Source organism: Trachurus trachurus (genome assembly GCF_905171665.1).
Source record: "Trachurus trachurus genome assembly, chromosome: 18".
Lineage (NCBI taxonomy): Eukaryota > Metazoa > Chordata > Actinopteri > Carangiformes > Carangidae > Trachurus > Trachurus trachurus.
The window spans coordinates 7,124,393-7,136,487 of record NC_139909.1 but is presented as its reverse complement, the minus strand read 5'-3'; the positions used below and the strand labels follow the sequence as shown (position 1 = coordinate 7,136,487).

The 12,095-nt window shown below is 41.6% G+C and overlaps 1 protein-coding gene across 1 annotated transcript; it reads right to left on the bottom strand.

Moving 5' to 3' along the window:
- Nucleotides 1-85: 85 nt before the first annotated feature.
- LOC311001834 (E3 ubiquitin-protein ligase TRIM39) lies at nt 86-10,771 on the bottom strand (the record flags this gene model as incomplete). Its single annotated transcript, XM_083993013.1, has 14 exons — nt 86-238; nt 359-455; nt 669-787; nt 1,493-1,603; nt 2,235-2,299; nt 2,396-2,422; nt 2,586-2,633; nt 3,926-4,073; nt 5,036-5,269; nt 6,292-6,387; nt 7,703-7,807; nt 7,904-8,115; nt 9,106-9,358; nt 10,631-10,771. The coding sequence occupies 14 exons, from the start codon at nt 10,769-10,771 to the stop codon at nt 86-88; spliced, it is 1,809 nt and encodes a 602-aa protein (XP_083849139.1).
- Between the last annotated feature and the right edge of the window lie 1,324 nt (nt 10,772-12,095).

Genomic DNA, 12,095 nt, shown 5'->3' with positions numbered 1-12,095 from the left:
CCGTCATCTGAAGGATAATTTTTCTTTTTACAGGGAGTCTCAGAGCGCAGACGTAAACTGACGGGTAACTTCCAGGTGTTGCTTGTCACTCTATCGTATTTACAGGTGTGATGATGAGCGGTCCGTCGTTCTTCCCCGATTTATTAGTGCACGGGCTGAAGAACGGGAGGATGGATTCGCTGAACGTGTCGTTGAACGTGTAGATGTGGATTTTAGCATCGACATTGTAGAACGACACCTGTGGAGACAAGAGATGAGTGTATATTGTTTGTTGTTTTTTATAGTATAAATGTAATGAACAAGAGGTTGAAGAGAAATTTCACTGTGTGGAAGGTGAAAGTTAAGTCCTATACTGCACCTGTCCTTTCTCAAAGTCCACAAATACACCGATTTTATTGGGGCGGAGACTCATCTGGACGTCTGTGGAGGGTTCGGTGCGAAATGCGTACTTGTTCCTGCGGAAGAAAGGACAATTATAACTTAAATACAAGAGAAGAACCTGAAGAAGAAGAGTAAAGTAAAACTGAAAATTGAAATAATTTGTATGGCTCCCTTTTTATTTATATTTTACAACTAGATTTGAGAAATCTGAATCCTTGAGTCTCTTTTCTCCTGGTAGCTCATCCATTAATTAACCGTTTTTGGGACTTTAATTGATGAAAACTCACTTGTTTCTGAGACTGAGGAACCAGTATCCATTGGCGGGCGTCACATCAATCTTCCCCTTCCTGTTGATTGATTGTCGGGCCACCCCCAGATCCCAGTCTGTCTTCCCCCCCACCTCCACCTCCACAGAAAGTAGAAGGTAAAAGTCACAATACAGTTTTCTCCTGGTATTTGTTGCAGCGTCTACACACATTTAACCCTCCTGTTGTCCTCCTGGGTCAAGGAAGGAAGGAAGGAAGGAAGGACGAAGGGAAAGAAGGAAGGAAGGAAGGAAGGAAGGAAGGACAAAGGGAAAGATGGGAGGAAAGAAGGAAGGGGAAAAGGAAGGAAAGATAGAAGGAGGAAGGGAACAGTTTGGGTCAGTTGAGTCAAAAAGGAAGGAAGAAGTAAGGACGAAGGGAAGGAAGGGAGGGAAAAAAGATTGTGGAAAGAAGGAAAGGAAAAAGGAAGGAAAGAAAGATAGAGGGAGGGAGGGAACAGATTCGTTCAAGGAAGAAGGAAGGGAGGGAGGGAAAAAGGATTGTGGAAAGAAGGAAGGGAAAGGGGAAGTAAAGAAAGTTGGAGGGAGGGAACAGATTTGTTCAAGGAAGGAAGAAGAAGGAAGGGAAAAGGGAAGGAAAGAAAGATGGAGGTATATAGGGAACAGACAGGTCAATTGGATCAAAAGAGGAAGCAAGGACGAAAGGAAGGAAGAAAAGAAGGAAGGGAAAAAGGATTGTGGAAGGAAGGAAGGATGGAGTAAGGAAACAGATTGGGTCAAAAGTTCTCGTTGGATCATTTTGTGGAGCGATTGATCGATCCGTCCTCGGTGAAGAGACGGTCTCACCTCCCAGTAGTGTCTCCCGGAGGAGACGGCCTCCCTCCCCAGGACGCAGACGACGCGGTCGAACCTCTCTGGGTGGTCGGGCAGCAGCTGGTGGCGGTCTCCACACCTCACCTGTACATGGTGAGACAACAGGTGTGAAACCTGTCTGTGTTAAATCTCATTTACACACAAAAGGTCCCAATCCCTACAAGTGAATCATTAATTAATGAGTGTTATAAACAGAGCACTGGAAAAGAGAGTAACGACACCACCATTGACTCCCGTGGTAAGGGTTTTGCGCCCCGAGTGGCAGGATATGGGTATTGCAAAAGCGCCCAGAAAACCCATTCACTCCAATGTATGTGTGTTGCCCACTTGCTTGTAAATTGATGAAAACGGCCGTGTTTTTGTTTTTAGGTGTCTTGGTCATATCAGATTATACTTATAATTTGTTTATGACAAAATGTAGATTGAACATTAATGTAGACAACTGGTTTTTGGGTTGTTTTTTCTTACTCGCCTTTGTGTTAATGTTTATCTGTAAAGGGTCCTCAATGATGCTATTAACGTGGGTGATCTAGAAATGTCCTTAAATTATTGAAAATACCACACTTGCTCATTCACCAACAATGCAGAGTTGTCAGTTCTTGGGCGCTTTTGCAATACCCATATTCCTCCACCAGGAGGCGCTTCCATTGGACCAATGCGTGTCGTTACTCTCTTTTCCAGTGCTCTAGTCATAATGAGTCATGAGGTGTCTCACGCTCTTCAAGTCCTCGGACAGAATCAGTCTGGGATGGGATGTGTTGAAATCCAGAGTCACGTCCACTGTGGTGAAGGAAACACAGATGTGTCAGTCACATATGTGAATATATAACGTGTGTTTCTATGGCGATGGCTTTATTTATTTGTTCAGTGACATACCTGCGTACTCCTGCACCCTCCTCATCCCTGCACACAAAGACACATGTCGTTAATATGTATTAACATGTGATGAAGTGATTTTAAAGTGGCTGACTGTTGTGTATCTGGACGTCAATTATTAGCAAATATCAGGTGGATGGCAGTTGTGTGTGTCTGTGTGTGTGTGTTTGGACTGGGTGTGGACACTCACTGGGCTGTGGTTGTACGGGACTGGGCTCCACTGCTAAGGCAGGAAAACCTGGGTAAGAACGAGACATAAAACAATGAAAACAAAAACCTCAGAATTAAATTAACAAAAACCTCAGAATTAAATTAGCTTTTCTTTCCATTGACTATATAGGATTGGGTACACCTTCCTCAGGTGTGTTGCACTTGACGGTCTTTTTAGATGTGGAAACTGTTGTTTTTGTATTGTCTATGTGTGGTCTACTGTCTATTTGTGTATCACCCCTTACGAAATAAAAATATATTGCAATATATTACAATATATTACATCAATATATAATATGTTGTATGTGTCATCAATATATTTTTCCATAAATTTCAATAGGCTATATAATATATTGTATAATATATGTGTCATCAATATATTTTTCCAAATATATTTCAATATATAATATATTGTATAATATATGTGTCATCAATATATTTTTCCATATATTTACAATATATAATATATTGGAAAATGTAATGGGAGAATAATATATTACAATATATTTCAAGTAATATATTGGTAAATATATTTTTCTTTCCTAAGGGACTCTTGTATAGTAGTTTGTGGTCTGCGTTTCTTGTGTGTTTGTTATATGTTACATGTTGGGACTGCAGATGGAAATGAGCTGTGAGCTAAATCTGGTGCAACCATCTCTTCATTTTCTGTAAATGATTAATGTCAGATTGGGTCAATTGAGTCAAAAAGGAAGGAAGAAGTAAGGACGAAGTGAAGGAGGGAAAAAAGATTGTGGAAAGATGGAAAGGGAAATGGGAAGTAAAGAAAGTTGGAGGTAGGGAACAGATTTGTTCAAGGAAGGAAGAAGAAGGGAGGTAAGAAGGAAGGGAAAAGGGAAGGAAAGAAAGATGGAGGTACAGTATATAGGGAACAGACCAGGTCAATTGGATCAATAGAGGAGGAAGAAGTAAGGACGAAGGGAAGGAAGGAAGGAAGAAAAGAAGGAAGGGAAAAAGGATTGTGGAAAAAAGGAAGGAAGGAAGGAAGGAAGGAAGGAAGGAAACAGATTGGGTCAATTTGACCCAGAAGGACAATCTAAAGTTCTAGTTGGATCATTCTCTGGAGTGATCGATTCGTCCTCAGTGAATGTCATTAATGTCATCGCACAATGTCCCCTAAATAAACTAATAATAATAATAATGCCTGAAATTTTAATTCTGGAATAAATACACAAAATTCATCAATTTTGAGAAATCTGCAGTTGATAATCTCGACCACCAGATGGCGCCAAAGCTGCACTTCATTTGCTGTCAGAAGTCTCAAACATCTTTTCTCTTCAGGGGTCTCTGGGAGTTGCTCACCTGTCTCTGCGGCGTTCTTCAGCTGCTCCTGGAAGCGCTCCACCAGAGCAGCCAGAGACCGGTAGATGGTTCCCGTCCCCAGGTCGGAGTTCACGGACACTCCGGACCAGTCTCTGGCCGGAGGAGGGCTGGACAGGACGGGGAACGTCTGCACACACACACACACAGCAGGTGGGACATCGTGATCAATTGTTTATCGATCTTTGTCATGTTAATAGAGGTAGTCACACAGTCATTATGTGTCCCAGGTGACCCAATACACATGACAATGGCAACTGTTTCTGCCCCCCCCCCCCCCCCCCCCCCCCAACCCAGGCAGTCTGCCTAAGACAAGGTAGCCTACACCAATATATACATGACAATAACAGCAACAACAGTAATAATAGTAATAAGGTAAAGGAAAATAGTATTAAGAAATATCAAAAAGCAAACAAATAGAAAATATATACATGTAGGAAATCTACACAAAACAACTTCACTCAATCAATCACTCACTCATCCATACAGTCAATTATAACCTCTTATCTCTTCTGTCAAACTGGTTTTTAAGTGTTTGCAGAACTTGGCTCCAGATGTGCTGTGCAGTCGTTTTAGAAGACAAAATAGTGATAGGACCACCAGGGGTACGGCAAGTGGCAACTGTAAAATCTCACGCCGTAAGACCTCCTTTGGGCAATCAGCCTTTTCTATAAAGGGTTCCCAGATGTGGAATTCTCTACCGACCGAAATAAAACTAACCCGAGATATTAGAATTTTTAATACAAAGGTTAAAGTCTGGCTGAAACAAAATCAGAACTGTATGCATTTTTAATGTGTCATGACTCGGTATGATTTTAGTATTAGTAAGTATTGTACATTTTATAATGTTGTTATGTAACTTTGATGTCTTTCTTCTTACCTTCTTTTTTTCTACTAAAAGCCTAACTAGGGACGGGAGTTGGAAACCAGCATTAGCTATAATCTCTGTATGCAGAACATCAGTCACATTGACTTTGTAAGGAGTGGAAGTGTCACTATGTTAACCTGCATTGTCCCTATCAAATAAACTGAATTAAATTAAATTAAACAATCTCCTTATAGACCTGAACTCTGAGGTAACTTCTCACCGACCTTCACGCAGTGGTTGTGGTCGTCCGACTGGGCGAGTTCGGCCAGGGCGCATCCTCTCCTCCGCAGCTCCTCCACCTCCAGCTCCAGCTGTCGGATCAGGGCGTCGGCCTGATGCGCCGCCGCCCTGCGGCTCATCTCCAGCACCTCGATCAGCTCCGCCTGCGAGCGCTCGATGGCCGAGACCAGAGAGAAGAACAGGCCGACGCTGCCCGCCGTCTCCCGCTCCACAGCTCTCTGGGTGAGGAAGTGGGAGAGGTTTGATTTTATTAGTCAGCTGTAGTGAGATTCCCCTTATAATGTGTTCTGTCTACACAACATCTGAAAATATACAACAGGAACATCTGGATCTGGAGGATTTGGACTGACCAAAAATCTGGTCTAAATGCATCTAATTTAGCAAAAACCATTCAAATTTGGTCAAATTCGACCAGAAACCAAATAATCTGAGAGAAGTTCAGCAGAAACACATGAAATTATTACATAATAACAATAAAACTATTGAAATTTAAGGACCCTTTTGGTCTCACAGCTAAAAATTGTAAATAAACAAAATAAAATGTAGGTAAAAGCCAGACAATAGTGGGCAGAGTCCAACATGTTTGAATCAAGCCATCAGAAATGAACCTAAATTTGTATAACCTCAAGAATTATCGAATAAATTCCTCAACAAACACAATATGACAGGCCTAAAAAAATAAATAAATTTGGAGCCACAAAAATTCAGGAAGTAATGAGATGAAACACATAATAACACAGAATAAAAGCCCAATGTTAGCATAATAAACTTTAAACACTGAAATTATAGATCTGGGTCAAACTCATGCAGGTCAAACATCCAAAAATGAGGAAATAACAATAACAAAAACAACAACTACAAAAGCAAATGACAATAACAAAAATGTGGGAGGAATCCAAAGATTTAAGATTAAATCATCAGACAAATGATGTTTCTAATGGTTATGTTTGTTTAGAAACACAAAATAAAGTTGTACATTACAGTATCATTCATTAAAATGAAGTTAAACTGTAACAGAGAAAAAAAACCTGAAGATCAGGAAGTAAAAGTATGAACTTAACATCTGTGATGAAACACTGATAAGCAAATGACAAGAGGTTTTACAGGTTTTTACCGCACAGCTGCTGCAGTGTGTGTGTGTGTGTGTGTGTGTGTGTGTGTGTGTGTGCGTGTGTGCGTGCGTGCGTGCGTGCGTGCGTGCGTGCGTGCGTGCGTGCGTGTGTGTGTGTGTGTGACCTACCTCCACTTCAGTCACTGATGTTCTGATCTCCTCCATCTTCCTCATTCGCTGTCTGATCATCTCCTGGATCTGCTGCTCCAACACACCGAGCTGGGACTACACACACACACACACACACACACACACACACACACACACACACACACACACACACACACACACACACACACACATACACAACTACTTATTAAAAAGTTTCTTCTCCAGTTTGATCTTGCAGAAAAACAAAATGTCCAATCACACGCTCTCAGCTACGGTGGCCCTTTGGGGCCAGTCCTACAGATTTCTGGTAACACTTTACAATAAGGGTCCCTTTTTATTTTACCTTTATTTTACCAGGCTTGAGATAAAAAAAAATCCCTTAATTAATGCTAGTTAGTACATTATTAAGCATTAATATATAAACTAATATGTTAATTAATGCTGAGTAATGCATACATAGTGACAACTAATTACATTAGTCAACTTTTATTACTACTTAATGGGATAACGAGTTTTGGAAAAGCGAAGCGTTTTCACACTACATTTATGAGCCTCTGCGCGCACCGTAAAATTCTTTGACCGGCGCAAGACAGACTCATGTTTTCATTCATCAATGATTAAAGTCAGAGGTTCGAAGACAATCACATACCGTCGTAGTTCCGACCATAAACGGTGATTCGGCGGTGTTATTCTCATGACTCGCCACGAAACCGAAAGTAAGGAAACACTGGTCGGCTCGCCCAGCATTTCCACCACCACTAATAAAAACAAAATAACGATAGAGACAAAACGATATATTTATCAAAAATGGAGCCATTAACAAGTGTGGGCAACGTAGATTCATCCACATTAATGTGAGACTTTTTTATAACCAAATAGAAACTCCTCGTTGTCCCTTTAATAATTCATTAACTCTTTGACTGCCAGCCATTCTCACAGCAGCTTCATCCAGCTTGCCAGGCTTTTTCCAGCTTTTTGACTCATTTTCGTAGACCCGCCATATATTATGTACTATTACTACATACAGATTCAACGCATCAAATGAAAGAATACAGTCTCTACTTTACAGCAAAAAAAGACTGTGTGTTTCTATCTTGTTCCAGTCTTGTGAAATTGGCGGTTGAATATAGGTTAGTTTAGCCCAAAAAGACATTTTGGCACCAAAATCTTGAGAAAAAGAGGTTTTTGTGTCGGCTGTCGTTTTCAGGTGGACCAGTACAATTGGCTCCATTATATTTTGCTTTAGTGACACCTCAACATCTGTACACTTGTTCTCTTATATAATAATAATATATAATATAATTATATCTAAAACAGTTAATTAATGCTTAATAGTGTACTAACTAACATTAATTAAGGGACCCTTGTTGTAAAGTGTTAACTGAATTTCTTTCTATCACATGCAGACGCTCTGTTCTCCCTCCTTCACCTTGGCCTCCATCCACTCCTCCTCCACCGGCACCGTGTCGTGACCCTGATGGTACTGGGCTTCACATTCAGGACAGACACACACTCGGTCGTTCCTGCAGTAAATCTGACGGGAAAACACACAAACAGACAGAAAGTCGTGGTGAACAAAATTGGACGTTCACAGTCGGTTCAGCAGCTGCAGGTTTTTGACGTTTTGTACCATGATTCCTCGCTGGTGGATCTCACACAGAGGGAGGCTGTGGCTGCTCGCCGCTCCGCTCACGGTGAATCTCCTCCGGCCGCTGGAGCGGGAGTACGGCTGCGGAGGCGGTGGAGGTCCGGGGGCGTTGTTCAGGGCCGCGATCGGACTGTTGTTTGGTACCGAAGACGCCAACGAGGCCGAAGAGGGAGGAAACTCTAGGTCGGAGTTACCTTCAGAAAGACGCTTGACTTTAGAGATGTACGACATACATTGCTAGGACTTTTTGTTTCTCAACAATTCAAAACCATTAAAGGGATAGTTCAACATTTTGGCAAATTGGCCCATTGCCATAATCCCTATAGTCATAGCAGTAGGTTCGTTACCTTTAATTGTCAGTGCAAGCTGTTTTTAGAACGGCGGAGCAGAGCCGCGAGCTGCTCAGAGCTACGCTACGAAGGCTCATGGGATTTCTTGGTTTCCCTCATCAAACTCATCAAATACACAATCCAACAACTCCACAACGCTCTGGTGGACAAGTTGTGATCTGCACATTCACCACGCTATGAGATAATAACACAACGTTACCAGACAGAGTTGTTTTAGAGGGAAATTCAGAGACTGCTTGATGAAAAACTGTCCCTGAAGGCAACGTGCATCAGCTGTTTTGCATAAATTTACCTCTAAAACAACTCTGTTTGTGGTGAATGTGCAGATCCACCAGAGCGTTTTGGAGTTGTTGGATTGTGTATTTGATGAAAAAAATACCTCGCATCGACAAATAAAGTTAACGAACCTACTGCTATGACTATAGGGATTATGGCAATGGGCCAATTTGCCAAAAATGTTGAACTATCCCTTTAAAACATCAACATGAGTTCTTCTGCGTCAAACTGTCCTGAAGACATATTAACACTGACATCTAGTGATGGTGGCAGCTGCATCGTCAAATAACCAGTGTTTTTAGGTTTGGTTACCCATCAGTCAGTTCAGCTGCTGATTGATCGATGATTGGTCGATACATACGAAACTTTAGGAAACTTATGAAATCACTTTTTCAGATCCTGTCCAGTATCCCTTTTCCATCTTTCTCCAACTTGAACATCTGACTGATACGTTTGTCACTTGCCAAACAAGTCGCCCAAACCAAATCTCACATGTTGTTTCTTTAGGTAGCCTAATGATGAATTTCATAATATCTTGAAATAGATAAACTGTCTCACCTGCATCAAAGGACGACGTCATCCAAGACTTGGGCGGAGGTTGGGGGGGCCTCTTCTTCAACTCGTCGAATAATTGATCTTGCAGCGCTCCCTCCCCTCCCCCTCCCCCGGCCCTCCCCCCTCTCCTCTCCCTCCCCGCCACCCCCGCTCCCCTCATGGACCTGAACTGCTCCGTGATCTCTCGCAGCGTCCGGTTGATGTGGAGGTCCGGCTTCTTTGGGAAACTTTTCTTACACAGAGGACACTGGCACACCTGCAGTAAGGGAGGAGAGGAGAGGATGCTTTAGCGTTAGCAACAGAGCTAACATCGCTGTTCATCCGGATGATCCTTGGAGGAACAAGGGGACGGATGCTGGACCAGGACGAGAGGGGGGACATTAAGGACAGGAAGTGACCAGGAAGACGGAAGGGGACAAGACAGCCAGGTGATTAGGGATGTCACGATTACTTGTTTGCACAATTAACCGCGGTATTAAATGCCACAATTAATTAATCGTAAACATCACTCAATACCGTCACTTTCCAAAAAAGATTATGCCAGAACCGTATCGACATATCAGCGCAACTCTCACGCAACGAAAACAAATGTAACATTGAATCGTTAGGAATTTAAATGTTAGCGTCCCACAGTAATGAAAAAAAACAATCAAAATAAACTTAAATGGACAACAAGGAGTTTAACTTTAAATTTCAAATATCAAGTAGTTGGGAAAAGTCTAAAAATCAGGTGCAAAATATCAATCAATGAATGTATATATACTATATTATAGATGTTTATTTGACTAGTTTGAATTTAAAGAGACCCTGAGAAATTGCTTTTGGTTCTTTGGTTCTTTGGTTTCTTCATATTAATGTGGATGAATCTACGTTACAACTTGTTAATGGGTCCATTTTCGATAAATATATCGTTTTGTCTTTATAGTTATTTTGTTATTATTATTTAGTGGTCGACTCGCCCAGCATTTCCTACTTTTGGTTTCCTGGACGCTGCCCGGCGGGTCATGGGAATAACGCCGCTGGATCGCGAGTTGGCATCGTTTATGGTCGGAACTACGACGGTATCTGATCGTCTTCCAACCTCTGACTTTCATTCTTGATTAATGAAAACATTCTTGGCAAATGTTTTCGCTTTTGTCCATGTTGCACCGGTCCAAGAATTTCACCGTGCACGCGGAGGCTCATTGGAAATGTAGTGTGACAAGTACTTTGCTTTCCAAAACTCCTCGTTGTCCCTTTAAACATTTGGTATAGATGAAAAATAATCACTGAAATAATTCAAACATTTCCTCCTGGGAGATTAATAATCGGTCCAATGTTAATAGATACTTTGTATATATAATTAGTAATGTAATTATAGTTTGACTACATTTGATTTTTACACATTCATAGTTTTGTTAAATTAATTAGTTAACAATAATCTTGATAATTGTATTATTTCTTTATTATTATTGTATTATTTCTCCAACAATAATCGTACCAAAAAAAATCCATAATCGTGACATCCCTACAGGTGATGGACACGCACCTTGGAGCCGTCCCAGTATCTGCTGATGCAGCCCATGCAGAAGCTGTGGCCGCACGGCGTCGTCGACGGGTTGTTGAACACGTCCAGACAGATGGAGCACTGGAACTGCTCGTCAGACAGGAAGCTGCCGTACAGAGACATCCTGCAGAGACAGAGACAGAGGGACGTCATCATCACATCATCATCATCTGCTTTTGCTCCCTGATCTAACCAGGTCTGGGACTGAGGATCCCTTCGCCCACTCAATCAAATGAAAAATCTCAGCAACTAAAGATCAGATCGTCATATTTTTGTTTCCAGACAAGAGATTCATCTTCGTTCTTTGTCTTGTTCTTGCAGACAGAAGTTAAAGGCTATTCAACCTTTACAGTTACAAACATTACAGAATTAGTAGAATAGAAACTGAACCACAGCTACAGATATTTCAGAAAACACTATATCCATCCAAAAAAGTATGAGTTAGTGAAACAAGAATCCCATAAATCTTTGCACAGACAGAATCAGGGAACTTGATGACCGAGTCCGGTGCCGACCAGAGTTCACCTGAAGTTCCCACCTGAGGAGTTTTTAATGCAACAGGTTTGAAATCAACAAACACAAATAAGTGTTCCCGATCCTGATGCTTCATTAGTTTGACCATTGATCTTTGTTGCTTCAGATTCCCATGAAACTCGATCGACACGTTTCACGCTCTGAAGGAGCCGTTCATTTGAAGTCGGCGTGATTTGACTGCAGGCGTCATGTGACCTTAGACTAGAAGTAGGTGAAAGGTGAGGAAAGTGAAGTGTATAGGTGATGAAGAGCTGAAGATCAGATGATCACGTCGTTATATAAGACGAACGCATATTTTCTTCCCTGTTGTCACAGATCAGATTAGACGACGGAGGAATGAAGCGCGGCGGGATTCTGCACCGTGGCATCACGTAGGCTACGACCCACAGCGTAGAAAACCAGGGTTCAGACAGGAGACGAGGACGTGCAGCATCGCATCATCTCCTCTCATCCATCCATCCAGCACACTTTCCCAGGTTGGATACGCCCTGGATAGTTTATTACAGAGCTAACACGCCAACAGTAAACCTAAAGGCCTGAAAAAAAAGGAATCTGACTGAATTCATATTTTACAAGTTGTTCTTTGTTGTTTTTTTGTTTCATTTTTTGTAAAACTTCTCCACAATTCAACAACAACACTTGTTAAAACCTTGTGCCTAGCCTACATTACCCAAAATGCACCCTGATCAAAGATACAGTGTGATATCCATCCATCCATCCATCCATTGCTGTTTGTCCAGCCAATGGGTGAAGATGAGGTTCACCTGGACAAGTCGCTTCTATTTACTGATAATTATAAATTAATAAGTGCAAATGTTTAATGACTTCTCCACATGTGAATCATTTAACACTGTAAAAATTAACAAAAAACGTTGAGTTTATGTGAATACAAGAAGGTCCGTCTGGAAAGAGT